Below are 26,427 nucleotides of genomic sequence, written 5' to 3' on the forward strand. Positions count from 1 at the left end.
TCCTAGCATTAGGAACAGTGAACTGTGATTGATTTATCTATACTTTCCTTGTTGTATTTCTATAGTGTATACAGGCATACCTCGTTTTATTGCGCTTCGCAGATATTGCGTTTTTTACAAATTGAAGGTTTGTGGCAACCCTGTGTCGAGCAAGTGTATCGGCGCCATTTTTCCATGATGGTTAGCATTTTTTAGCAATAAAGTATTTTTTAATTAAAGTATGTGCATTTTTTTTAGACGTAATGCTTTTGCACACTTAATAGACTACACTATAGTGTAAACATAACTTTTATATGCACTAGGAAACCAAAAAATTCATGTGACTCGCTTTATTGCGATATTTGCTTTATTGCGGTGGTCTGGAACCAAACCCGCAATATCTCCGAGGTGTGCCTGTATTTTCTGTGCAACTTTGTTTTCTGGTCCTTCTCCCAGAGAAGTAAATGAGAATTTATTAGGAGGAGGACTGGGCACCAGTATTTGCAATTTATCATTGCTCTTTGCAGCCTGTGAGTTGCTAAGCCTCCTCACCTGTGTTGACTTGCCAGATCACACTTCATGTTTCTGTTGCGTTTTGCTTCCTTCTCCTGCACCTCTATACTTCCAGGTTAGAATTTAAGTGTGGATAAGTGCAAAAAGGTACCTTACATCTCCTCTTTGTACCACATTTACTTAAAAGAGTTCTATACACACAATATTCTACCCATTACTCCTGTTAGTCCTGCAAGACTTGCACAGCAAAAGAGAGACTGAGTTGGGTATTATTGCCACTTATGGAATTGCTTTCAGTCATTTATACCTGAAGAATTCAGCTGAAAGCAGTGTGTTTCCACATGTGCATGGAATCTGATCTGCATAATGTTTTGCTGGCTTTGATGTGCCACCAGTTCCAGTATGAGCTTGCTCTTTTACTTGTGCAAAAGTGAACTGTTTAATGTGGAAAGCTTTACATGTGGGTCCATCATGCTGTTTTCTCAGTCATTTTTCAGAACGGAAACACAGTTTGTTATTTAGCTTTATTTTGAAGGATTGAGAAAATTAACATATAAATTGGATTATTTTTCCCAGAACAATAGTGACACATTTGAGGGTAAATGATTGTGTTTAAAGTGTATGTATAGTTCCTGTTGCGTGTGCATGTGTGTATATGTGTGTTACTCTTGCTATTAAGTGTTGTTTGATTTTTTTTGTTCGTTTGTTTTTTTAGTTTTAGAGGCTCATTTCTTGGGAAAAACATGAATTACTGTATTCAGCAGAATGTCCACTGCTCCTCTGCATGTAGGTTGGGTCTTCTTGATTAAAAGAGAAAGGCAGCTGGAGTTGTGAGTCAGGATGAGTTGTAGGGGAGAGAGCCTGACTATCAGCTCCCTATCAGATGTTTATTGGAAGGCCAAAAATGAAATCTTTTTATGACTGCTTCTCTGTTTTTAGCACTCATTGTTTTCCTTTCTGTTACATTTTTACGTTTATCTTTCTCCCTGTGGACTGTTCTTTTACTGCCTGAAGAGTATGTGTGGCTGGAGCATGTGTAACTCCAAATAGTTGCAGTATGAGGGTCCCATTTGTGTTTAGGGTCTAAGTTCTGTTTTGCTTACAGGGGCCAGACACTAGCTAAACTTATATGAACCGCAAGTTGAAGTAGCAGCTTCTCCTCCTGCATCTTACGCCTTCTCCATCCCTTTCCTTCCTATCCAGGAGATAAACAACTAAGACATTAGCTGAAGCAATAGGGTAGCATGGTACTGAGTCAGAATCTGTTGTGCAGGATGAAGATGATAGTGGCTTAGAGGCCCCCCATACTGGAGTCAGCTACCAAGAAATACAGTTTCTAGGAAGCAGGGCAATCTCTTGAAGCAGGGAGTATCAGTAACAGGGAACCTTGTGAATCTTATAACGGAGAAGGGCTTTTGGAGATCCTGTCCTTGCCAGTATTACTTGCTTCACCCAGCATGTTGCCCTAAATCCCCCTGGGGCTATACTGGAAGACCACAGCAGCGGAGTTTGTTTTCTCCAAGGTTTTTCAAGGCTATTTTGCGGCTAGCTAAAAGGTTAAACGGAAAAGCACAGGCTCAGGCGTGGTTTGGAAAAGTGCAGGCTCAGTGGTGACCTAGTAGCTGCCTATAAGTATATAAGGGGTGTGCATCAGGATCTGGGGGAACGCCTGTTTACCAGAGCGCCCTGAGGGATGACAAGTTCCAATGGTCACAAACTTCTCCAAGACTGTTTTAGGCTGGACATAAGAAAAAACTTCTTTACTGTCCGAGCCCCCATGGCCTGGAATAGACTCCCCCCAGAGGTGGTGCAAGCACCTATTCTGGACTCTTTTAAGAAACATCTGGACACTTAGCTTGCTGGGATTCTTTTGCCCTAGCTGACTTCCTGCCCCTGGGGCAGAGGGCGGGACTTGATGATCTTCCGAGGTCCCTTCTAGCCCTAACGTATATGTAATAACATTCCATCTTTTTACCTTATGTAGGTACAGGTTATTGACCCTGTTGAAGTAGAGCTTTCAGAACTTCCTGGACCTTAAATGCCAGAGGCTGAAAGGGAAAGAGGCACGGTGGGGAAAAAAACCCTGGTCATACCCTGCTCACTCTCCCTTTCAGCATCCACCCTATGACACAAGAGACTGGACAAGAAGGACCTCTGGTCTAACTTGGTAAATGTTCGTATGTATGTCTGATCTTCCCCCACTCACTTTTCTGAATGTAGGCCAGAGATTCTCAACCAGGGGGTGTAGCAAGATCCTTTGAGGGCTGACACAGAAAGTGTAAGGAGATAAACGAGGTGTGAAAAATAAGAGCAGGCTCTGGCTTCAGATGCAAGGAGAAAAGCAGGTAAGGACAGGTCCAAGCTTTCCCTGTCTGGCTGCTTCCCTGCTCAAACTGCTTGGTCTCTTTGTAAGGAGATCAATTTGGTAATAAATTAGTTTTTGAAATGGGGTGCTGGTCAGTTCACAAAAGTTATAGGGGGAGTGCCTTGAAGTTAAAAGGCTGAGTACTACTGATGTAGGTGGATCCCAAGTGCCTCTTTCCTTGAGAGCTGTTAGGGCGTGGTAATCATCATTCTTAATGTCCCATAACAAAAAGGTAGATAGGACTCAGATCCTCCTGTCCATCCCTAAAATAATGAAGTATTCTTCTGACCAAAGTTGTATACTGTATAGAAAGCAAGACGTGAGACTCCAAAGGTCAGAAGCTCAAGAAGCACTTAGTTCCATCTTCTTCAGGATCCTACTTGCCTGTAGATTTTTCATTAGCTGATGAAGGGGGGGGGACCCTCTTTTCTGGAATCGGACAAGTCTGAAGTATACTCTCCAAACAGGTTTTTCTCACAGGACCGTTTCAACTCTGTTGTTGAGTCATCTTGGCTTTTGGCCTGGAAACAGGAGTTTGAGGAAGCCAAATATTCCCTACAGGCAAATACTTTCCCACCAGCAGGAAAAAAAAAGGTTTTTCCTCAGTGTTGTTCTAAATGAAGTAATCAGGTCTGAATAGGAGCAATCTTCCAAGGGTAAATGCCTTAATAGGCAAGTCATGATATTGTAGAAGTTCTGAAAAGAGAACCAGATGCCAGAACTATATGCCTTAAATCATCATCACAGTGGCTGTGGAAGTGAAGGAGACTGTTGTTCCAGCTGAGGCTGATTTCTTTTCCCTCAGAAAAGCAAATCTGCAAAATGAAAGCCTAGCTGAGCAGGAAAAAAAAGCAACTTCAAGAACTGTGCAGTCATTCACCTCAAAAAAACCCACCAAACAACAAAGGGCAAACACATGTACCTTTCTCAGTTAGATTTTCCATAAACATCACCCTTTATAAAAGATGCTAGCATAAATTTCTTTCCATTGGATCCATGGCAATCAAAGCTGTCATGCAATAACATCAGAGGTAGGCAAAGGAGGGGAGGTGTTTTTGTTCTGGACTAGAATGATCATTATGGTCAGATCCACAAAGTGGCTTTTGTTTGGGAGTCCTCAAGCATCACTGCACCTAGCTTTTTTGGCATAAGGCTTTAGAAGTGGGAATTCACAGACATGAGCTTTGTGTCTAAATTTCATATGTATAGCCAGCGTGTTGGTGAGGGAATAACTCACAACCTAATCAGTAGAAAGTGCTGAAGTTTCTGAAATTCAGCCTTTTTCTTGGATTTAGGTGCCAGAGTGCAGGTCAGGGTTAGGAGCTTAGGGCCTTTTGTGAGAATGATTTACAGCCCCAAACTCCTTCTTTCTTTAGTTCCCCCTTTTTGAGTATAGGTGACTGACCTTTTTTTTTGAGGAGGGGATAGAGATTGCAGAAGTAGGTACTCAACCTTTGGTCCCTATGGGACAGATTGGGCCATGTCACCCCACACTCCACCGTTGCTGCCTCTGCACAACTCCATGCATTGGGATTGGACCCTGGTGTCCTGCACTGCTCTTTCTAGCCCCACATGCTGGGATTAGGCTCCACACTGCTCCTGCCTGGCGCTGTGCACTGGAATTGGACCCCGATGTATTGTGCAGAGTCACACTTTCCAGCCTGCAGGACTCTCTATGGGTCTGGAAATTTGGCAGCAGGGGAGCAACCACCACATTTTTTTGACCCATGAGGAGCCTTACCGTCCAAATACCACTGCTTTTAAGGACTGGATCTGACCTGTGGGGTTACCTGCATTTTATATAATAGTTCACTGGTTAGGGCACTAGCCTAGGAAGTAGAAAACTAGATTCTAAGTGCTTCTCAAATGTGATGGGGGTTCAAACCTGGATTTTTCATCTCCCAGGAAAGTGCCTTCACCACCAGGCTATGTCCTAGGTTGGGTACCTTCCATACTTGTTGAAGCTGGAACACCACAGAGGGGCATAAAAGAGTCATAGGGCCAGGAAACAACACAAGGGAATGTAATTTTGTATCCCAGCAATTCTCTTGGCAGAGGGGAGATTTTGGTTCTGCTCCAGGGATCTTTTAATGCATTTTATCTAATGACTCTTCACTGTGAAATGCATAAACAGTGGTAGGCTTAGCACTTTGGAACCTAATTAAAGGTTGTATGTGCCTTATGGAAAAAAGGTAGTTTTGACTGAGAACAGGAAATCTGTGCCTCAAATTAAGGTTTTGGGTCATAATAGCACCAGAAAGCAAAGTAATTGTTAGGTGTTGACTAAAAATTATTATCAGGATGACTGACTGCATCAGAAAATAAATGGTGTTATTTCTTAAACTTCATATTTGGCAGAGGGGAAACAGGCATGCAAACAAAAGACGCATTACATGGATCTGGACAATGAAGTGATGAGCTGTTCCAAAGGACTTTGAAGCACATTCCACAGATGTAGCCTCAACCATGGGGCAGAAATATCTTGTCACATGAATCTGCAGGAATCATTTGTAAATCAGCAACCTGGTCCAATTTCATCCTTTTATTTAGCAGTACAAGATGATTACCCAGACATCTGCTCTCATATAATTTGTAACATGGTCATTTAGCTCACACCCCTGTTTTCCTTAACCACTGTGGGGCTGTTTGTTTGTTTGGTGGTTTTTTACTGTTGGCAGCTTCTAAAGTATGCGAAGGTAAGGGGATGGGCTTCCTGCCAGAAAACTGTTTTATCTTTCATTTTCTCTTTTCCAAGAATAAGCATGATCATCAGGGATCCAGGTTTTCTATTTGCCATGTAAAAATGTGGATTTTCTCCTTTGAAGGGGAAAAAACATGGGTTTTTGCCTTTGAAGGAGAAAAGCACAGGGAACACTTGGTTTCCCCTTGCAGATAGGCAGAGTTCCAGCCTGCAAGGGGCTGGGGTGGGGGTGGGGCAATGGGATGCAGGGGGCACCATGTGCATGTGTGGGTGTGCATGCATGTACATGGTCAGCAATACAGCCATGCAGTGGTGGAGAGCAGCTCCCCCAGCTGCTTGAAAATAAGTGGAGGGGGGCAGATTGAAATAGTTGTGCCCAACTTGAGGGAAGTAGTGGGGCTGGGTTGGTGGCTGGGTCTTGGGACACTGTTCAGCTAGGGCAGTGCTTGGGGCCAGAGTGGGAATGAAGGCATGGCTGCAGGGCCTAGTTGGGGGAGTGGGATGGAGCCACAGGTGGCTTGTCCTGGGGGCTAGTGGGAAGGCAGTCTTCCTGCCACTGTGCACACTTCTGGGGAGGGGTCGGGTTCCAGGGGTGATGTGCTGGGTGCTATGGGGGGGGGAGGGGGCACATGCCCCCTCCAGGCTTGTGCGCAGGCCAGGGGAGGATGTGGGCTGCTATGGGGTTTGGGGCTGCCCAGCCTGCTGTGCTGCGCCAGGGGGCCTCTGTGGCCTAGCGGGCAGGACCTCGTGTGGGAGGATGGGGCAGGGCAGGGAGAAGCCCTGTGTTAGCCACACACCCATGGCATGGTGCCCCCTGCCTGCCTGGCAGCAGGTTGGGGGACACAACGTGCCACTGTCATTGTCCTTGCTGCTGCCAGGCAGGCAGGGGAGGCCTTGCCATAGTGTAGCTGGTGCGAGGTTCCCAGCAGTGGCAGTGGTTTCCCCATTGCTGCCAGGCAGGCAAGGGGGGCCTTGCTATAGCAGTGTAGCTGGCTCAAGGCTCCCAGCAGTGATGGTGGCTCCCCCACTGCTGTTGAGCAGGCAGGGGGTGACTTGCTGTGGCAGCATGGGTGCTGCTGGCTGGCTGCAGCTGGTTCCTGCAGAGCAGGGAGTGGGCAAGATGCAGCTGCTGCGTCCCATAGCCGTGGTAGCTGGGGGGTTCTCTTTTGCAGGGCTGGGCAGGGGGGCTGCAAGTTGGGAGTGAGAAGCACTGGCAGAGGGCTGTGGGTGGGGAGTGAGGGGCACTAGCAGGACCAGAGTGGCTGTGGCTTGGGAGTGAGGGGCAGGGCGCAGCAGGGAGGACAGCCATAGCTGGACCCACATCCTGGTTAACAAAGGGGGCAGGGGGAGCTCTGATTTTTTTTTTTTTTTCCCATGTAAAAAAGCCCCCAAACACCAGAATATATAATTATTTAGAATTTTATTATAATGATTGAGGCAGTGGTAGGGTTCCAAATGGCTTTAACATTGTAAAGGTATCAATAAAAAATTGTGCCCAACTGATACCCATATATACATAGTGGTTTTTCATTTTAATCATGGAAAAATGTGGATTTGGGGGTTTTATTCAGAGAATTTTGGACTTTTAATAGAGAAAACCAGGACCCCCAATGATCACTAATCTCACATTTGTCATGTGCCCTTTTGTACACCAGTATGATTCAGTATATTTTAGAGCCTTATTTGGCAACTGATCAAAACTCACTGTCAAGAGGCTGAACCTATAACATACTTTTTTTTTGTTGTTCTTAGTATAAATCAGTCTTTAATTTTTTTTTTGTTTTTTTGTTCTACTACTGTGCATGGGATAGTTCTGTCTGACAGGATATCTGACCCTTTTTTTCCCTGCTTTCCCCTTAACTTAGAGCTCTAGCTGCCTCTGTCTCTGGACTCAGCTTATCTAGCCTACCCATTCATACCTATCTTAGGAATGAGAAATTGGCTAAAGTGAATATAAGTTATTTTTATAGGATTCTTACAACTATTCTTCCAAAAGGCTGAATTGACAATATTAAAACTGCTGTCTAAATTTTAGAGGCAAGGATTTTTGTGGGTGATCTTTTATTGGACCAGCTGCCTGACTGCAAGAAGTTTAGACAAGCTTTCGGCTAGAAGGCAGCCTCCTTTAGGTCTGAAGGCTGTGGCAAAAATCTGACTGACCTGAAGGAGGGGGCCTTGTACCCAGCAGGTTCAATAAAGAGATCACCCACAAAAGTCCTTGCTTCTTGTATATTTCCTGCACCATCATGGCTACAACACCACTCCAACAGTTTCTGAATGTTAATAAAATGGTAGTATCCATTTACAGTATTGGTTTTGTATAAAGAATCAACATAACAATGAGGGAGAGGGAAAAGGACTGAGTTGAGTCACTTTGATGCTTACCCAGGAGCCTGTGGGGGAGAGCTGGTTTGTCCTTGAAAAACACAGGCATTAGAAAACTTGAGTGATTTAGCCTACACTTTCACTGATTAGGAGGGTGGGTTACCAGCCCCAGTGAAAGCTGTATCCAGGATGTTTACCATCATCTGGATGTTTTGACTTAGGTTTAAAGCACCACCAAACTTGGGTGAGGTGGTTATATGTCTGGCTGGGACATATGAGGACAACATGCAATGAAGAGCTGAAGATAATTTTTGGTTGAAACATCTAGTAAAAGAATGTTCAACGTGCATCTTTCATATGACCTGCACAGTGCATGCAGAGAGGTTGGAAAGCCACGTTCCTGCTTTCTTGATTCCCTAGTTGTAGGGTCTAACCCCGGAGGATTCACTAGCTCTGTGGAAACCTTGTTTTTCAGGACTCCTTTTGTGCCAGTTGCACATATGTTGTAGCTTTCCCAAATACTAGCTGTTTTATTTCTCTACAATGGTTTAGTAAATTGATAAACAACCAGTTTTCCCACTCCGTCTCCATGAACAGTAACACTGATGTAGAACCTGGGGACCATTTCTCATAAGACCTTAATGATTTTAAGCAAGTCACTTGCAGTTAGATTTCCTTAGCCTTGCCCCTTTAAGTATAATTCATGGCACTAAAATGAACTTTCGCCTTATGTTGAACTTTATTTGTGGATATTATTAATGTCTCCTTCAAGTAGCCAGTTGAATCATAAGTTGCGTGCCTTGTCTGAATGAAAATTGGTTTCTGTCTGTCCTGTTAAATATTTGCTGGTTTGGCTGCTTTTCTGGCCTTTAAAGCAACAAAACTGCCTATGCTAGAACAATAATGTTTGTGATTGCTGATATAATGACACTAGTTTATAGAAACACTTCCAATGTCCTGTGTATAATAATCAGTCAGATACATGATAGCTCCAGAGGGTATGACTCTTTGGTCAACATGAAGTAATCTAAAACAGTTCACTTCTCTGCCTGATTTTATATATATATATAGTACAGCAGTAGTTTTGTGGGTTTTTTTTTTTTTTTTTCTTTTTTTTTTTTTTTTTGGAGGGGGGAAGAGGGGGTGTTAAAAAATCTGAGAAACACCCTAGTAATTTTATATAAAAATATGGGAGGGAGGAGGGAGTATTTCTCATATTTCTTAACACCCCCCCCAACAACAGCAACAAAAAAGACAACAAAAAAACAACCCAAAAAATTAGTGCTGTAGTTTCAGGTGTATCTTTTTTTTTTTTTCCTTTCCAAAGGCTCATAATTAACTTTGTTACCATGGCCTCAATATATATAATTAAACATATATAACTTTTCTTTTGTGGGGATGAAAGAACATCTGATTTAAGGTCTAATTCAAAGCCCAGTGAGGGCACAGACATCCTTCTACTGACTTCAATAGTTTTTGAATTGGGCCATTTATATAACTGCATGATAGCTAAAGAGCTGCTCCTTTATGTTTTATGACAAAGGGCTGGTCCATATACAAAGTATGTACAAACTTGCATAGAAAGGTGTATGCATTTTTGTTTTGTACTGAATCAGTTAAACTGGTGAAACTAGGCACATCTACACGAGACTCTAACTACATAGTAGCCTAATAACACTGTGCAGTAGCATGGCAAGCAAAAACTTTGGTTAATACTGCACAGTAGTATTAGGCTACTGTGGAGTAAGCACCATTAAAAAGCCGCAGTAGCACAAGTTAGTGCACATTGATTTAGTATTTGGTTATTCAAGTACTAAACATAACGCTCAGCAATTATGACACATTAATGAACGTGTAGACGTGCCCACTGTGTGTTAAAGCCGATACACTAGTTTAAATCTGGCTTATTGATTTGTCATGTGTTAGTAAATTTACTTGTAAATTTTAATTCAAAATAAAAACTATTAACTACTTTAAAACCTAGATAAGAGACCTAATGCACCCAATTTTCACCAGTTTAGTTAGACTCAGAGGAGTCCTATATTTAGGTAAGGCTTTAGTTATTTTAATTGGTATTTGGTAAGTATTTTAGATAAGTATTTCCATTTGTTGAAAGTATATAAATTTGACTTAGTTAAAACTGATAGCAATTAGTTTTTTTCATTTTTTTTTTAAAGGGGACTGATCTAGTTAAATTGGTGAAATGTGTGTACAAACCAGCCCAAACCTTAATCTGGAAACACAAAATATCCAAAAAAGTGCTTGCTATTCAAGGGCATTTAGTCCTATTAAATCTCCTCCTTAGCCTCTTCCCCACCGAACAACTGGAAAATAATAAGGTGATTTTCTGCAAGTTGAAACTTTCATTTAACTAACTATTCTTGGCAAAAGCATCTGAGGTCAACTACAAAAGCATATGGAGAAATTTTAGTTGTAGATTAGAACAGGGTGCTCATTCCCTAGCTCACCGGCCAGATGCAGCCTGCAGAGCCTTGTCCTCTGGCCTGCAAAGTTCTCCACAGGTCCAAAAATTTGGCAGTGGGGAAGCCATGGTTATTTTCCCGCTGCCAAATTTCCCAACCCATAGGGAGCCCTGCAGGTAGGAGTTTGGGCATGCAGGCCCAGGCAGAGGTGGCACACAGCCAGATCCTGGTGCATATGGGTTGGGCAGAGGTGACACGAGTCGTGGTGCATGGACTGGCCTCAAGTCACTCATCTGGCCTGTGTGGCCAAAGATTGAGCACCTCTGGACTAGACCACAGGAGACAGATACATTTGAGAAAATGGAAGTAGTCTTTGGTTTTCTGTGCTGAGAAATATTCCAACTGGCATGGAGATTTCTAGGTGTAGTAACCATAGGACTAACTGCTTCCTGTCAAACCGTTTGTATTATCATTACTGCTATGATCCAGAAAGTCAGACTCCAGGGCTTCACTGCTCTTCAGTGCTCCTGAAGATATTCAGTGTTTCTGAAGATGACTTCAGGATTTTTATGTTACATGATTGGATTGTTATACATGTAAACAAATCAAAAACACAATTGCCAAAATATCTATTGCTGGGGGTGTGGAACAGAGGACATGTGAAGGTGCAGCCTATTCCCACTCATTTTCAAGGTTAGGAAAAGCAAATACAAGATGGTTGTCTCATCAAATGTAGGCAGACCTTGGCCAATCATGTGATGTCTGACATGCACAAGACCTTAACATTGAGTTTCTTGTGAGTACACAGCATTTTTTAGATGCGACTGACCATGGTGTAGAAGCCACTTGAACAGTATATCAGTTTATTTAAGCCAGTCATGATTGCCTTGTGAATTCTGTGCTGCTGGAAGGCCAGCACCCATCTTGTTTTTTAAATTAAGTTACATGTGGGGGTAACTCGGTGAGTTTTTGGAAGTTCATTAAGAAGTCTGAGTCCTGTTCACCTTTTCTTTCAGCTTGCAGCTGTCTCTGATGTTTTTGTGGAAAACTACATCCCTGGGAAACTGGCTGAAATGGGTCTGGGCTACAAGGACATTAAAAAGGTTGCTCCTCATATTGTGTATTGTTCAATAACAGGTATGTTAACATCCTAAATGTGTGAAAAAGCTTCTGTGCCACAGGTAGTGTCATTTTGAACAACTAATCCTCTTTTAGGCTCATTCTATTTATGTAGAAAGCAACAGTAGGGAAGGTCCAGACAACTGCCGTGCAAGCTTCTGCATGATAAATTGCTTGGAAAAAGGGATTGCCATCTGAATGAGAGATCTGTGGTCCCTCTAGTCCAGTATTCTGTCTACAACAGTGACCAGCAGCAGCTGCTTCAGAGGAGAGTACATGAAACACTTGCCTTGCAAAAATCCTTTGTACATGCAAATTTCATTCTAATCCTTAATAGGGCCATAGGACTTTATATTAGTAAAGGCCCTCATGCATATAAGTGTTTTTAGAACAATCAAAAATTAGATTTACAATCTAGCATTCTTCACTAAAATCGTTTTCTAACTAAAATACATAGGAATTTTGATACATTCATGGATAAGGAATTAGTGAAGACCATGTCTAACTGATCATAGGAAGTAGGACTGGAAGGGACTTCATGAGATCATCTAGTTTAGCCTTGACCTAGCACATCCCTGACTATCCATCCCAGCCAAGTGTCTGCCCAGCCTAGTCTTGAAACCTGCCAGGAATGAAACTAAACTTCTCTGGCTAGTCTGTTCTGATGCTTGACTGCTTCCATAGTAAAAAAGTTCCCCCTAATCTCCAACCTAAATTTCCTTTGCTGCAACTTGAGGCCATTCCTTCTAGTCTTGTCTCTTACAGCTGCAGAAATTAGTCTGTTTATATCCTCTGTATAATCGATTTAGGTATTTGAAGACTGTTATCAAATTGTCCCTCAGTCTTCTCTTCTCCAGATTAAATAACCCTAGTTCTTTTGGCTTTTCATCATAAGTCTTGCCTCCCAGTCCCCTAATAATTTTTATTGCCTTGCACTGGACTCTGTTCAGTACTAGTGAGGCCTCAGCTGGAGTGCTGTGTCCAGTTTTGGGCCTCCCTTCAAGAAGCACATAGACAATTTGGAAAGAGTGGAAGAATCACTTTCTTTGATTTGCAAGTGCCACTCCAGCTAGTACAACCCAGTAGGCTGCTGTGTTTTTTGCAGCAAGAATGCTGTTGGTTCATATTCAGCTTATGGCCCATTGTAACCCCCATGTTGTTCTTTGCAGTACTGCAGCCTAGCCAGTCATTTTTCAGTCTGTATTTATGCATGCAATTATTCTGTCCCAAGTGCGGGACTTTGCTCTTGGCCTTGCTGATCCCATCTGGTTGGTTGTGGATCACTTTTCTAGTCTATCAAGGTAGTTGTGGATCTGAGGCATTGTGCCTGCCCTGAGGTGTGAGGCTTTATATTCTTTGTAGCTGTATCTTTTGAGTTCACAGTTAAGATAAGATGCACTTACTACACTAATTGAACCTTGAGCTTTGCTTTGGTAAGTAAATGCAGTTCAGAATGCAAATTATACTGGGACAGAATCATTACTATAGTTATTTTTTAAATACAGAACTACCACTACAAGCCTTGATCCTGCATATACTCGGTTAGTAATGTGAATTGCCTGATAATTCAGTGGCTCTGCTCATATAAGTGGTTGTAGGAGTCAGGCATTAAGTGCTATTACTGCATTACAAAAATTGAGGTGAGAGAAGGGGAAGTAGAGACTTTGTTAGCTAAGGCACTTTAAATCTGCTAGGTGCACTGTATGATGTTTAGAGTTATGGTTGTAATGCTGCTTCTCTCCTAAAACCCTATTTTGAAAAAAATATAAAAATCTTAAAATCTATATTGATTAGAGTCAGCATTTGGACATGATTCAGAAGCACAAATTAAAAAATAAAACACCCTTCATTAAAACTTCCTTAACCACTTTTGAGTTTTCTGAGTATAAAAATCAGTTGCTTACCTGTAAATAACTTTTTTAATGTCCATGTTCCAATACAATTAAGTAGACCCTTTGTTTTTAAGTGTAGGCATGCTATTTCTGTTGTCCGTGTATGAGAGAATTTTAGTTCAGTCGATGTATGATGGAATTGTGCATTTGATATTAAAGTCATGATTTTGGCTTGGTAATTGACCAGCCTGATGTGATTTTAAAATTTGCAGTACTTGGAAATGACCAATATGACATGATTATTGCATTATAATGATGTCATACAGTTTTGCCTTTCATAAATAGAATTTTTATATCTGGATCTATCATTTCAAACTGATTTTATTCAAATACAGAATCTCAGTAATTGCTACAGATTACTATGACCATTGTGAATTTTTAATGCTTATTTCTCAAAAATATCTTCTTAGATATTTACAGTTTTATCCATCAGATTCTGCTTTTTATTTTTAGATTGTATCCTATAATACAGAGCTACTGTCCTACTTCTGAGGGGCTGGGGGCTGCATGACCCTCTGCTGTCCTGGGCTTCCTGAGTCCCTTAGCTGTAAGGCTCCCCCAGCCCTGCAGGCCATGCAGCCCCACCCTGCTTTAGGGATGGGAGCAAAAAACAGAAGCTGGCGAAGGAAGAGCATGGAGACTCTGGAGGTACCAGTAGGAGACCAACAGAGGAGGGTTGCCTGGACTGGAAGCCTAAGGGCTGCAGGTTAACACCTCAGCACATAGCCCGCAGGCTGCGCTTTGGACAACCCTGCTATAATATATACCCATTTGTTTAATCCATATGCACATTGTGGGAATACTTATGGCATATACATTTTGTGATGTCACTGATCTGATAAGGTGTCATACATAGCCTTTGGATTTTGAGGTTGATGGCTACCCTGTGTACTTGTAAGCTCCTCGTTTAATTGCATTTCCTACCGCAGGAATATAGACACTACCTGTTTGTTACTCTACACTAGTAACCTTTTGATACTTGCATGCCTTTTTACTGCTCATTTATCAAGCATATTTGACAAGTATTGTGTGAGTGCCAGGTGCTTTGGATCGACTTGTTCAGATGGACTTCCGATCTTTGTTCACCATTCCTTATCCCCATATTTCCAGATTTGCTCATGATTGTCCTTTTGAGAATGTATGCTGCAAAAAATGAGCCTGAGGGTTGCTTGGTGACTATACTGTTTTTAGTGTAGTTAGAGTGGAATGTTTTCAAGTGCTCAGTTTTTATGGGCAAATAGCACTAATCTGGCTGAATGCTAGGGGTGACATCACTGCTGCAGTCATAAACAACAAATTGTTTGATCTTTGCAAGATCTTCATCAGTGATAACAGATGGCTTGTTCATTAGATTTATTAGTAAAATGATGATATCATGTATGTTCTGTGCATCTGTGACACATTTTTACTTCTTCTGCAAGGAATGTTTTCCTGTCACAACCTGTTAATGCAGGGAACATTAGAAAAACTGGCTCTTTGCTTGACTGTTGAATATTCACATGTCGTTTACACTACTAAATTGGAAGTTCTTTCCTGTGCCAGATGCAGTGGAGAGTTATAACTTTTCTAGCCTTATGACTGTTCCATTGTCAAGAGCTTGTATGCTGGTTTCAGCAGTCCACATAATAGCATGATTTAACTGCTGACTCTGCTTTGCATTTTGGATATACAGAAATAACTTGGATATATCCTTCTTTATCACTGCAAAGTTTGCTTTCTGTTGTGGTGCCCAGTAGTAGCTACACTTGTCTTGCCTATTGATTTTTAAACCCCTTGTAGGCAATTGTCGATCCTTCTGGGTCATAGTGTATGTGTGAGAGGTCACCAGGACCTTTGATGCAGACACCTAGGCAGGAATATAAAGGAATGGAGGCCGTTCAGACTTTCCACCCTCTCTTTAGACCATTGAGACAGAATCCAAAAGCCTGAGTCTAGACGTTCTGTGCCTTGATGGCTGTAGTTATATATGGTTTAAAAGAACTCTGTCTCATCACTGTAATGGAAAATTGCCTTACCATTACTGGACACTTGTTTTCCATATTCCTGGTTATATGTTCTGTGATGCCTTTTAATAGTCAGATTTATAAATATGGTATTGAGTCATGATACCTTTAACTGTTGCTGATTATAAAAGACAAAAGGGATAATCTTGTTTTTCGTGTGTAATCTCTGAAAATTATATTAGCAGCTGTGCATACAGTGGTGATTAACTGTGGCTCCCTCAAACCTCGTAGTGCCACACTGGGCGCAGGGTCAGCACTCTATTGCAAAGAGAGTGCCTCTTATTGAACCCCCATCCAACTTTCTGTAATACGGTGCCTCTTACTTCTGGGATTCTTGAGCCAAACTGCTTGTGTTGGGAGAGCACCTCATACGGTACTCCCAGGGGATCCACATGTGCATTACATTATTGGCGCACAATCTATACTGAGGCTATCCAAGATGTCTGTTGGGCTACATCCAGGTCGTGAGGGGCTTTCTGGCATTTTCTGCTGGTGCAGCAGCCAAGATTGCTGGGGCAAGGCAGCACAGCAGGATGGGGCTTGCTAAGCTTGTGTGGTTGTGGGGGGAGAGGGAGGTGGGGCTTGTGCTGTCTACATGGCAGTGCCATTGGGGGTGGGAGAGCTCAGGTGGGAATCCTATACTGCAACAGAGAGGCCAGAGGGGGAAGAGACAGGGGCTTGCACTGCTTGCACAGCAGCACTGGGGCTTGCCCATGAGGTGGTGGCTGTGGGTGGATTTGGGCAGTGGCAAGGACTCTGGGTTTGCACTGCTGTTGTGGTGGGGCTGGTGGAGGGAAGAAGCTGGTGCTGCATGTGTGGTGGGGAGGCTGCAGTGGGGTCCCAGGAGCCTGCACTGCATGTGACCCATGCAGTATGTAGCTAGAGGCCTGTGCCTGTGACTGGTGCGGCATGTGGCCCCTGGCCACTCTAGTTGGATAGCCCTGCTCAGTGAAGCTGGCTTTATCATCTATTCTTAGTTTCCTTTAGAGAGAGGGAGGATAACACTGGCTTTTCAGAGAGAATTCACAAAAGTTATTTATAACCTGTTTTGACATCAGTCGTTCCTAGCAATCTCTCGATTCAAGGATGGTCTCTACCATGGCTCATTGATGGGTCTTCAAGTAACTTAAAAGTTCAATCCTTGAGCCGTAGATCCATCTTCAGAAGTTGCAGGTCTTTTTGCAGGGAAGAGTAGGCTGCAGGCTTGGATTCCTCTCATTTTCCTTGCTCTGCACTCTTTTCTCTGCTTCAAGGGCAAGATGCTTTACCCTGAAAGAGGCTGTTGCTTGGTTGAGAATGTGACACCATTGGAGTTGGTTGGCTGTCAGCTCCTCCCAACTCCTGATGTTGGCATCTGTTATTTTGAGTTATGCCTTCATAATTGTGAGTCTCATAATTGTGAGACTCACAGGTCTAAGATGAGAGTAGACTGCTTGTTTTGGGAGTTGGGCATCCACACACAATGTCCAGTCAAGTAAAACATGTTGGAGGATCACCTGCTCAATACTGGTAATGTTGGCTTCAGCAAGGGTGCTGGCATTTGTGTGGCAATCTTCTCACTTGATGTGGAGTATTTTCAGGAGGCATTGTTGGTGATGAGGACAGTGGATTACACACAGTTCTCATCTGTAAAGGAGAATGCATTGTGGAATGATGACTGCATTGTAGACCTGAATCTTGGTGTCTTTCTGGAGATCGCAATGAACAAAGACGTGCTGAAGCAATTTCCCAAAGGAGGCGCTTGCATGCTGGATCTCGTCATCTGGTGGCTCTCAGGGGTGTCATTTGGTCATGAAGAAATGTCAGGACCTTGATACACTTTTCCGGACATCCAAATCTTGCCAGTAGTTTCCACAGGGCTTTGCATTTGATGGAATCAAAGGCCTTAGTAAAGCCACTGATAGTCATATATGGTTCCTGATGTTGTGCCTGACTTTTTTTTTAGATCTGGTGGGCACAGGCAAACCCCTTCAGCTTTGTGGGCTGGATCTGGTGTCTTCAAGAGCTATATATTGCTGCCCCCTTAACTAATTAGTTGAATGTAGACTTCCTTCTCTCAAGAGTTGGGCGAAGCTTTTTAAAGACTTCTGTATGAACCTTTTGACTTTAGGGCTTAGGATAGAGCTAGCACCAGCAGATCAAGTTCTACTAAATTTCGAGAGACGTTATTTTTTAAGTCAAAGGCTGCCTATACGTTTGCTTAGAGATGGGGGTGAGGGGGAAGCATTTTAATTAGAGCAGTTCCTGGGCAGCTGCTCTAATTAAAATTCCTCAGCCTCATGTGTATTAAGCTCCTGCGCACATTTAAAAGTGGCTGTGGGATGTTTCATCTAAACTTTGTTTGATGGGATTTAGTTAAAGTGCCTTCTGGCTATTTTTAAATGTGCAGGGCCTTAATACACGTGATGTAACAGCGACACTGCATCATTTTAATTAGAACGCCAATGAGCATTTGTATAGGCAGCCAAAGGTCCCTTACTTTGTTCCTTGCTAGAAATGATTTCTTCCAGATAGTGTTATTTACTTGGGATGAAAGTCTGACCCTATTTGTGTCAGTAAAATATTTTTTACTGTTCCTTTTCCAGATTTCTCCATAGCGGGCTCCTGGGTGTAAATTTTTCAGTTTTATTCAGTCAGCCTGGTACAGATCATCCATCACATATGCTAGAGACTTACCATGTGGAAATTTAAAAATGTGGAGATTTTCCAGTTTCCAAAGATCTCAATATGTTTTCTCTGCTATGCATCTGTTCTAGTTGGATAGGAGTGTTAGGTTGTGCTCATCTGCCTGCATAACAAAATTTATGTTGATTTTGCTGTCCCCTGTTGACTCGGAGCTGGTAGGAACACGTAAATGTAAAATGTAAATACTCAGAAATGGGAAAGCCTTAACACAGCAATATTAAGGGATAGAGCAGCAGTATTAAGGGATCTACTTCTTTAAAGGTTGTTGCTTAAATTAAGGGTAGTTCTTTCTGTTTTTACTTCTGAAGTAGTTATGTTTATAGATCAACTTAAAGCTTTAGAGAAACAGTTGGTCTGGCTTGTACCTGAACTGCTGTAGAACAAATCTCCAGAGAATATAAGCTATTATGAAAAATAGTAATTTTCAATAATTTTCTTACTCACCTGCACCACTGATTGCACTCTACTAGAAACTAAAAGAATAAGGAAAATGTGTTCTATTTGGAAGTGTTTCTCTCTTTGTTAAAGACCCATGACAAAGGACTTTTTGTAGGTTAGGAAAAAGTCACTTCTGCTTTGGACTTGATATCAAAGTTGTTCAGGGACTTCTTTTTGGTAGTGATTTGCCACTAGTAAACAGGTCTTTGGGTTAGATTCCAGCCTCCTGAGTAGCAGTTAACATGAGGTGTGAGGCCTGCATTACAAAATATATTTCTTGCATTTTTATTTTTGAGAGAATCTTTGTAGGGCTTTCCTGACTATTGCATTCTGTTTTGTTTGAATCATCTTTGCTTTCTTGCTGGTTTGCTTTATGGGCTTTTTACAATGAATGGATGTAAGATGTAATTAAAAGTAAGAGGCAAAAAGTAGTAGTAAAGTAGGCAGGGTGAAGTGTACCAGCTTTGTGTAATATGTATCGCTGTGTAATAACTGAAACATGAAGCTTCAAACTTGAAATGTCTTTTGTTATTCCAAGTGTTGTAAGCAGGGATCCTGGTTTTCCCTGATTAAAAAATTGCAGATTCTCTGATAATCCCCCTTCCCCCCCCATCTGTGATTAAAATGAGAGGCCTGTGACCCCCTGAAGCTGCCAGGGCTGTGGGGCCAGGGACTTGGGTCTGCATCCCCTGCCCCCAGTAGGAGGCGGTGGTTGCTGCAGCAGATGGGAGCCTGGCTCCCTCCCCACCTGCTTGTTGTAGGCTCGAGTGGGGGGGCTCCTTATTTCTGCACATGCTCCCAGGGGGGCAAGGGGAACCCATGTCCCCCCAGATCTGTATTCAGGGCGGGGTAGGTGTGGGCTGCCTGCTGCAAGCTTGGGCTCCTGCCCTGCTGCCCTCCCCTGGGGCCTCCATAGCACAGCAGATGGGACCCAGCACTGCAGGGAGCAGTGAGGCCGTGGGGGGATCTCTTTGCCACTGTGAGCTCTATGCTGCCCTGGTGATATGTCCCCTGCGTGTCTTTGCAAAACTGCAAAATCTCTGGGTTTAAATAAGTTAAACTAGGAAATCTGCATTTTCTTCTGGTAAAGGGGCAAATCTGTTTTTCCATGGGAAATGGAAAAGCCAGATCCCTGATTATAAATATGTCAAGGTTGAAGGTAATTTTGGACACTTATCACATCAAGAAATTCTCTTCTAATTGACACTTGTCATCACATCAAGAGAACATTTTTTTCCTTAAAGGTCTTAGAAAAATAGTGGCATTCTGATCAGCTTTTGCTGAAGGTATCCCATGTAGGGGTCATTGCAGGTATAAGCACCAAGAAACCCCTTTAGGCATTTGGCGACTGTTTTTCTTTTTAGATTATAAATGGAATTTTATGCATAATTTTAGGTTCATGGTTAAAATTCAGAAATCAAACGTGTAAATACCATGTGATAGCAGGCAACTGGGCTCAACCCAGGAGGATTTGTCTCCCTGTGTTCCTCTAAATCACTGGTTCTCAAACTTTTTTTTCTGCCGACCACTTGAAAATTGCTGAGGATCTCACCAGACCACTTAGTAAACTTTCTTTTTGTTCTGCAAATCAAAGGACACAACTCGTATATTTTATTATCAGTAGTCTTACCTTTCTAATGGGATGGATGCGCCTGTTTTTTTGAGCAGGTTCTGGGAAGTCGGGTGTAATGTTTGTCAACCTTAGCCTTCAGTCACCTTTCTGCAGACCACCTGAATGGAGCTCGTGGACCAGCAGTGGTCCACAGACCACAGTTTGAGAACTTCTTCTCAAATAATAAAATGTTCAGCAGTGTCTCGTACTTTGTTAGCAGTGGGCTCATTGACGGCCTGCTACTCACAGAGCCCTCTGTCAGTGAAGGCAGAGAAGGCAATACAGCCTAAACAACAAGTGGAAAAATACGGAATGAAACAGAAACGTTAGAGCCACTTTGCCCATATTCAGCATTTCCTGGTTCGGATTTTTTTTAGTTTGTTTAAAAATAGGAAAATCTGTTTAGCTGTATAATGCAAAGATATTGTAGCAGGGAGCTTGGTGTTCCTGCTACTTTAAGGGAAGGCAGGCTGTGGGAGAAGCAAGCAAGGTAGAGGGCAATCAAGGGAGCCACATGGCCCAGAAGGGACTGGGCTTGCAGAATATAAGCCCAGGGCTTCAGCTGGGCAGGCAATCTAGCCCTGGGGGCCATAGATAAAAGAACTCCTGAGCTGGTGACAGGGGGAGTGTCTGATAAAGCATCCCACCTGCTTAGAGTAAGACAGCCTTAGGGCTGACAGAGCACTGGTGATTTAGGGATTGAGACTATGGGGTGGTGGAGATCTCAACTGGGCAGAAGTGGGGCCAAGGCCACAGCTGAAGAGTGATAAAGACAGGCAGGGCCAGGGGTCTATACCTTGTGAGGGGCAAGAACCAGGGTTGGGGGCTCATAGTCTGGGAGGGACAGTCTAATGGAGGTAATGAGGCCTGAGCCCAGGAGGGGCAGAGAATGCAAGCCTAAACCCAAGAGAGGTGACTTTGTTCAAGGTTTAGAGGTCCACGCCCAGGAGGGGCCAGGACGGTCAAAGACATTTCATGAAAGATTAGCGTTTCATTTATATTCTGCCATGAGTCAGAGTTGTGGGAATAACTGCATCTAGAGTAGTGGTTCTCTACCTTTTTAGACTCTAATTTTTAGATTAGAATCTAAAAATTCTAATTTTTAGAATTAACTTGAAGCACTCCTTGGAAAATGCCAACTCTTTTTTTTTTCATTCTCTTATTCTTTTAACTCAGAAAAATAATAAAGCAGCTTTTCTGTTGCAAAGGATTCAGAGAGACTACAACTATGAATTTCTATTTGAAATCTCTGGGTGTATCTTGTAAATCGTGTTTGCACACGTAACACTGGTAACTTTACATGGTACCCTGTGACACCCTTGGAAGGATCGCAAGACACCCTAGAGTGCTGCATCACCCTGGTTGATAATCATTGATCTACAGCAAATGAGGACAGTTTCAGGAAAGTACCCACTCCTCACAATGTTGAGACATTTCATGCATAATCTTGTTTTGTGACCTGTCCTGACAGTTATTAAAACGACTTGTGAAAACGTGCCCATTAAACTTTTTCCTAGGACTCCTTATGTGCATCTCATACTGTGCCCTGTTGAAATCAGAGGAGTTTTGCCCTAGCACAGTAGTCTGCTTGTGTGCAATAGGTTTTTGGCTTAGACTAGATCAAAGGCGGGTAATTATTTTGGGTGGAGGGCCGCTTATTGAGTTTTGGCAAGCCGTCAAGGGCCGCATGGCAGGCAGCCAGGGGCAGATAAATACTAATTTTCAAAATTATTTAGGGGCTCCGCAGGTTGGATAGAATGGCCTGGCAAGCCGCATGTGGCCCATGGGCTGCATTTTGCCCACCCCTGGACTAAATCCATGCTAGGGGGCTGCTGCAGCAATGGTAGTGCTAAGGTAGCTGGGGAGTCTTGTGTGGCTGTTAGAAGGATTTTTTATTCCAGCAGTGCGATTCCAGTTCTCACAGATGGCAGAAGGTCTGCCAAAGTCTGCCTCCTCTGTGAGAGTTGCATCCATACTGGGGATTTTGTTGGCAGAGCTACATCATCTGTTACTGGGCCTGCAGAATTTTGTAACGTAGTCAAGGTGCAGGGACTTAGTTTCTTGGAAACCGCTGACAGAAGTTCAGATGTTACATTTGTAGCTCTGTATAGGCCCTTGTAGCACTACAAAAAGTGGAGTACAATTGTGCCTCCTGCCTGTAGCATGGCAAAAATGGGAAAGGTGCTGCAGAAATATTGCTGGATAAAATGATTTCTTCTTTGTAGTGCTGTTTTGAGTACATGTAGCACTACAGGGGGAGTTACTCTTCCAGTATCCCACAGTGCTTTCTACTCTCTCCCTCCAAAGAGGATGAGTGGAAAAGTGGCTGCAGTGAGCTGACTGACAGCTTGATACTCGCAGAGTCCTCCATCGGTGAGTGTGAGGTCAGGACTTGGTTCGCCTGCGGGGAGCAGAGATGTAGCCCAACTGGGACGGGGGGCTGCAGCACTGATCATCACAGTGGCAGCATTGAGGCTCACTATGAGACTTCAGCCCAGGAGAACCTTGTGTTGCCCCTTGCCTGGAGAATACACATTTGCAATAACTGTAGCTCTCTAGTTTGAGAGCTCTTAATGTTGAATGAGAGCTCTCATAGCACTGAAGTTTTGTAGTGCTTCAAAGTGAGCATGGCCAAAGAATTTTTTTAGAAACCTGAGAGTTCAGAGCTGTATCAAACTGGGGGGATGGGAAAGATAGGAGAGAGGAGATGGAGGAACAGAGAGAGACAGAACACAGTGTTAATTTCCACAATTCGTGTATTTGTACAATGCTTCAGCTAGAGATCCTGAAAGAGTGTGGGTTGAAAAGGTTCAAAAGATGTCTTCTTCGAATGGGTGGGAACCCAGTGACCCAGAACTTTAGAGCAACCATCAGTCTCTTTAATCCACCAAACTTCGAAAGTTGTTTGAGGCACATTTGATGAAAAGTTTTTCTGTAAATGGGACGAATGCTGGCATTGCATCCAATATTTTATACCTCTCTGGGGACCAGCCTGGAGATTTAGGTAGCAGATTTTTCCTCAGGCTCTTTCTGATCTGACAGAAGGGCTGATGGTTACCTGATACGATGTGAGTTATAATATAAAACCTCCAGGCAGAGGAGTGAAATGATCTCTGTTGTACAACTCAGTCAGCCTGTAATAAACCTATTCGTCTTTGTTGAATGTATTTTGTTAAAGCTATTGCTCATACGTCAATGGACAGCATTATATTTGTCGTGACCATCATTGTTAATAAGTAATAGGTACAATTTAGATTCTAGGTGTGAGGTCACACAGAAAACATTGAAATTACATTAAAAGATTTGTTAATAAATGCATAACCAAAAATATACAGATGTTTAATAAAGCAGAATTAGTGTTATAAAAATAACTTCTGTATTTTACTTTCATGTTTCTGTTTTTTCCTGCTTTATGTGCCTAACTGCAGAAGTCATTTACTGAATTTAAAAAACGGTGATTATAACTTTGGGAACATCAGTTAGAAAATGCATACTGTTCCCTTATCCATTTTAGTTCAAAAAGTCATTAACGGGACTTAATATCTTTTGAATGTTTCCCTTATTTTGGAAGCATGTATCTTTTTAAGTTTGAATATCATAAGCATGGAATGTAACCAATAAACAAGTAATTTGAAGAAATCTCTCTTGTGCTACAGAATAAGTTGTACGGCAGCTGTGAGCAAGATGTCTGAGGTTTTTGTTTCTATCCCTGTTCTTCAGTCTTGTTAATTATTCATCAAATTAAAAAAAAATTCTTAACTACCTGTCTGACTTCAGCCATTCATGTGGTATCTGGGTGACAAAAATATTTACTTTCTGTGATATATATTAAAGGCTGTGTTGTCCTATGCGCTATGTCAGCGATTCTCAATCAGGATACCGTGGCATCCTGGGGTGCCATGTAATCCTTTGGAGGATGATCTGTGGGATCTCACAATATTAGCAGTGTTAGATGTGCAAACATCCCTGTGCATGATTCGCAAGCTAAAACCAGAGATTACAGTAGGAATCTGTAAGTGTCACAAACCCCTTGTGATTTTTTCTGAGTCCTTTTTGCAACAGAAGAATTGCCCTATTTTTCCATGGTTAAAAAATGAATGAAAACTAAGTGCTGGCATTTTCTGAAGAGTGCCTTGAGTTTAAAAACGTTGTGAACTTCTGTATTATGCATATGCTCTATACTGTTCTTGTACTATGTTACTGATGTATGATTTGCCTAAATTTTGTGTGGGGGGTGGTTTGGGGGGTGCCAGCGTATTTTTAATGGTTAAACTTCACAGGAGGGATGCAGACTACCAGTTTTAATGTGGTGCATTCTTAAGGCCTATATTACATAGCTAGTGCTTCATTGTATCACTAGTGATTGAACCATATGGAGTAATTTAACTTTGGTTGTCTCAGTATTGTGCATTGCAGTAGTCAAGTTAAAGGTTATAAGCGAGTGGATCACATCGCTGCCTTTAATGTAATAATAATAACACCTATGAGCAAGTCTTTTAAGCTAGTGGTTTTCATTCTTTTTAGACTCAAGGCACCCCTCTGTAACTTCTCTGAATTTTGCCTGTATCTGCAGAGGGTGTTTCCTTTCCCCTCTCTAGGGAGACAAGCCCCCTCTCCCTGTCTTTGCCTGGCTGCATGAAGCCCAGGGGTGCTCCAGTTGAGAATCACTGTTCTAGGTGCTTCACTTTTAGCAGGCTTCAGCTGAGACTCTTTAAAGGGGCCTGTCCAAAGGTGCTGAGCTTCTGCTCTGAACATCAGGGCTCCTGTCTGCAAGAAGTGATGGTTCTGCCTGGCTTCAAAATTTTCTAAATTATTGGTGTGAAGGTTCAAAATCCCTTGCCCCCTGCCCCACATGTGCTCGCTCTCTCTCACCAATACCAACTCCAGTTTTGAGCTGCGTTTCTGAAATGACATTATGTGGAACAGCCGGCAGGCAGAACAGAGGGGGCGGGAGTCCTTGTGGAACTCCCTTTAGTCCTAAGTGCTCTTGTCCTTTAGGAGTCCTCAGTCCCTTTGTGAGCTTGGATTTAATGAAAGGGGAGACCACTTTTGAGCAGAGTCCTGCTGCTGGGACCCTCCACTTGTGTCCTGATGAGAGCTCTTCCTCCCTGTGCTCAGCCCTAGCTAGGGCAGTACTAGTTGGGGTTTAAACCGTGCCCCCAGTGCAGGCTTCTGTACCTAGTGCCCCTAGGAAGCAGCCTCCACAGATTGCTAACAGACTTCAGCTTCCCTTGCAAACGTGTCTCCTTTTCTAGCCACAAGCATTGGGAATTCTTTCCAACCCCACTTGCTTGCCTTAGCTGCTGGAGTCTCAGGGATAGCCCAGGGAGCAGAAGGAAATTCTTCTGCTCCGCTGCATTAATTTTGCCTCAGACTCACAGCAACTAAGGCAAAACTGGTTGTGGAGGAGCAGGACAGTTTCCCTCTGCTCCCTCAAGGTGCCTGAGACTCGCAGGGGCTGAGGTTAAGTTTAGGAGGGGAAGATTCCCCTCAGCTCCTGGGGCTGCCCTGGGCCGGTGGGGTAGTCCCCAAAGGCAGGGGCTGCCCAGTGCCCCCATGCTGGGCGGCATGGGCAGGCATCTGGCCCAGAGGACTTATTCTTCCCTTCTGTGGCAGCTGCTGAAGCAGTCAGCAGCGGGGAGAGGAAAAGGCTGGCAGGGTCTGAAAAGCTGGCACCACGGGGGCTTTCCTTCCCCCCTGTGAGCTGTGTAGACCCTGGCTAGGAGGACTGGAGGTCTGTTCCCCTGCCCCCCATCCCTATGGGCTGACAGACACAGGTAGGAAACAGGCTAAGGAGCAGAGGGGCGAGGCAGTCCCTGCTCCACTGGAGCAGGCAGCATAGCCCAGGGCTGCAAAGCCCAGGCTGGGCTGCTGGGGGACTGTGGGTTAACTTGAACCAGGAAAGGGTCTGGGACAGAAGCTCCATAAACCGGTTTGACCTAAATCTGATACTACATCCAACCACATTTATATTAAACCAGTTTTGGTCATTTTGAAAGGAGTTTGTTTATATGCATTGAACTTCTGTTCTGTTACAGGTTTAAACCAGTTTCTGATCACTTGGTTTATATGTAATGTGTGTTCCAAGCCTCAGAGTCTCAAGGCACCCGGGTTGAGAATCACAGCTTAAACTCATTCAGTGCCACTGGGAGAATCAGTGGTGATGCTTAGGGGGTGCATGGGGGTGCACATGCACCCCCTGAGATTACTCATGCACCCCCTGACAGGCCACAATCCCTGCTTAGGCGACAGGTAGGGGTGGCAGGTAGGAGCACTGGTGCTCCCCAGGAAGTGTCATCTGAGGAATGGGAATGCCATGGCCATTTTTGGGGAGCGCCGTGGTCACTTCTTGGTTGGTGCGATTGGCTGCGG

The 26,427-nt window shown here is 43.3% G+C and overlaps 1 protein-coding gene across 1 annotated transcript in view; it reads left to right on the forward strand.

The window, feature by feature from the left end:
- The window catches only part of SUGCT (succinyl-CoA:glutarate-CoA transferase), a 531,371-nt gene that overhangs the window by 19,825 nt on the left and 485,119 nt on the right, over positions 1-26,427 (forward strand). Inside the window, exon 6 of the mRNA XM_019535549.1 lies at positions 11,323-11,443. Within this exon, the coding sequence (XP_019391094.1) occupies positions 11,323-11,443 (121 nt within the window). The remainder of the gene's footprint in view (positions 1-11,322; positions 11,444-26,427) is intronic.

Source organism: Crocodylus porosus, unplaced genomic scaffold (assembly GCF_001723895.1).
Source record: "Crocodylus porosus isolate Cpor-Errol unplaced genomic scaffold, CroPor_comp1, whole genome shotgun sequence".
Lineage (NCBI taxonomy): Eukaryota > Metazoa > Chordata > Crocodylia > Crocodylidae > Crocodylus > Crocodylus porosus.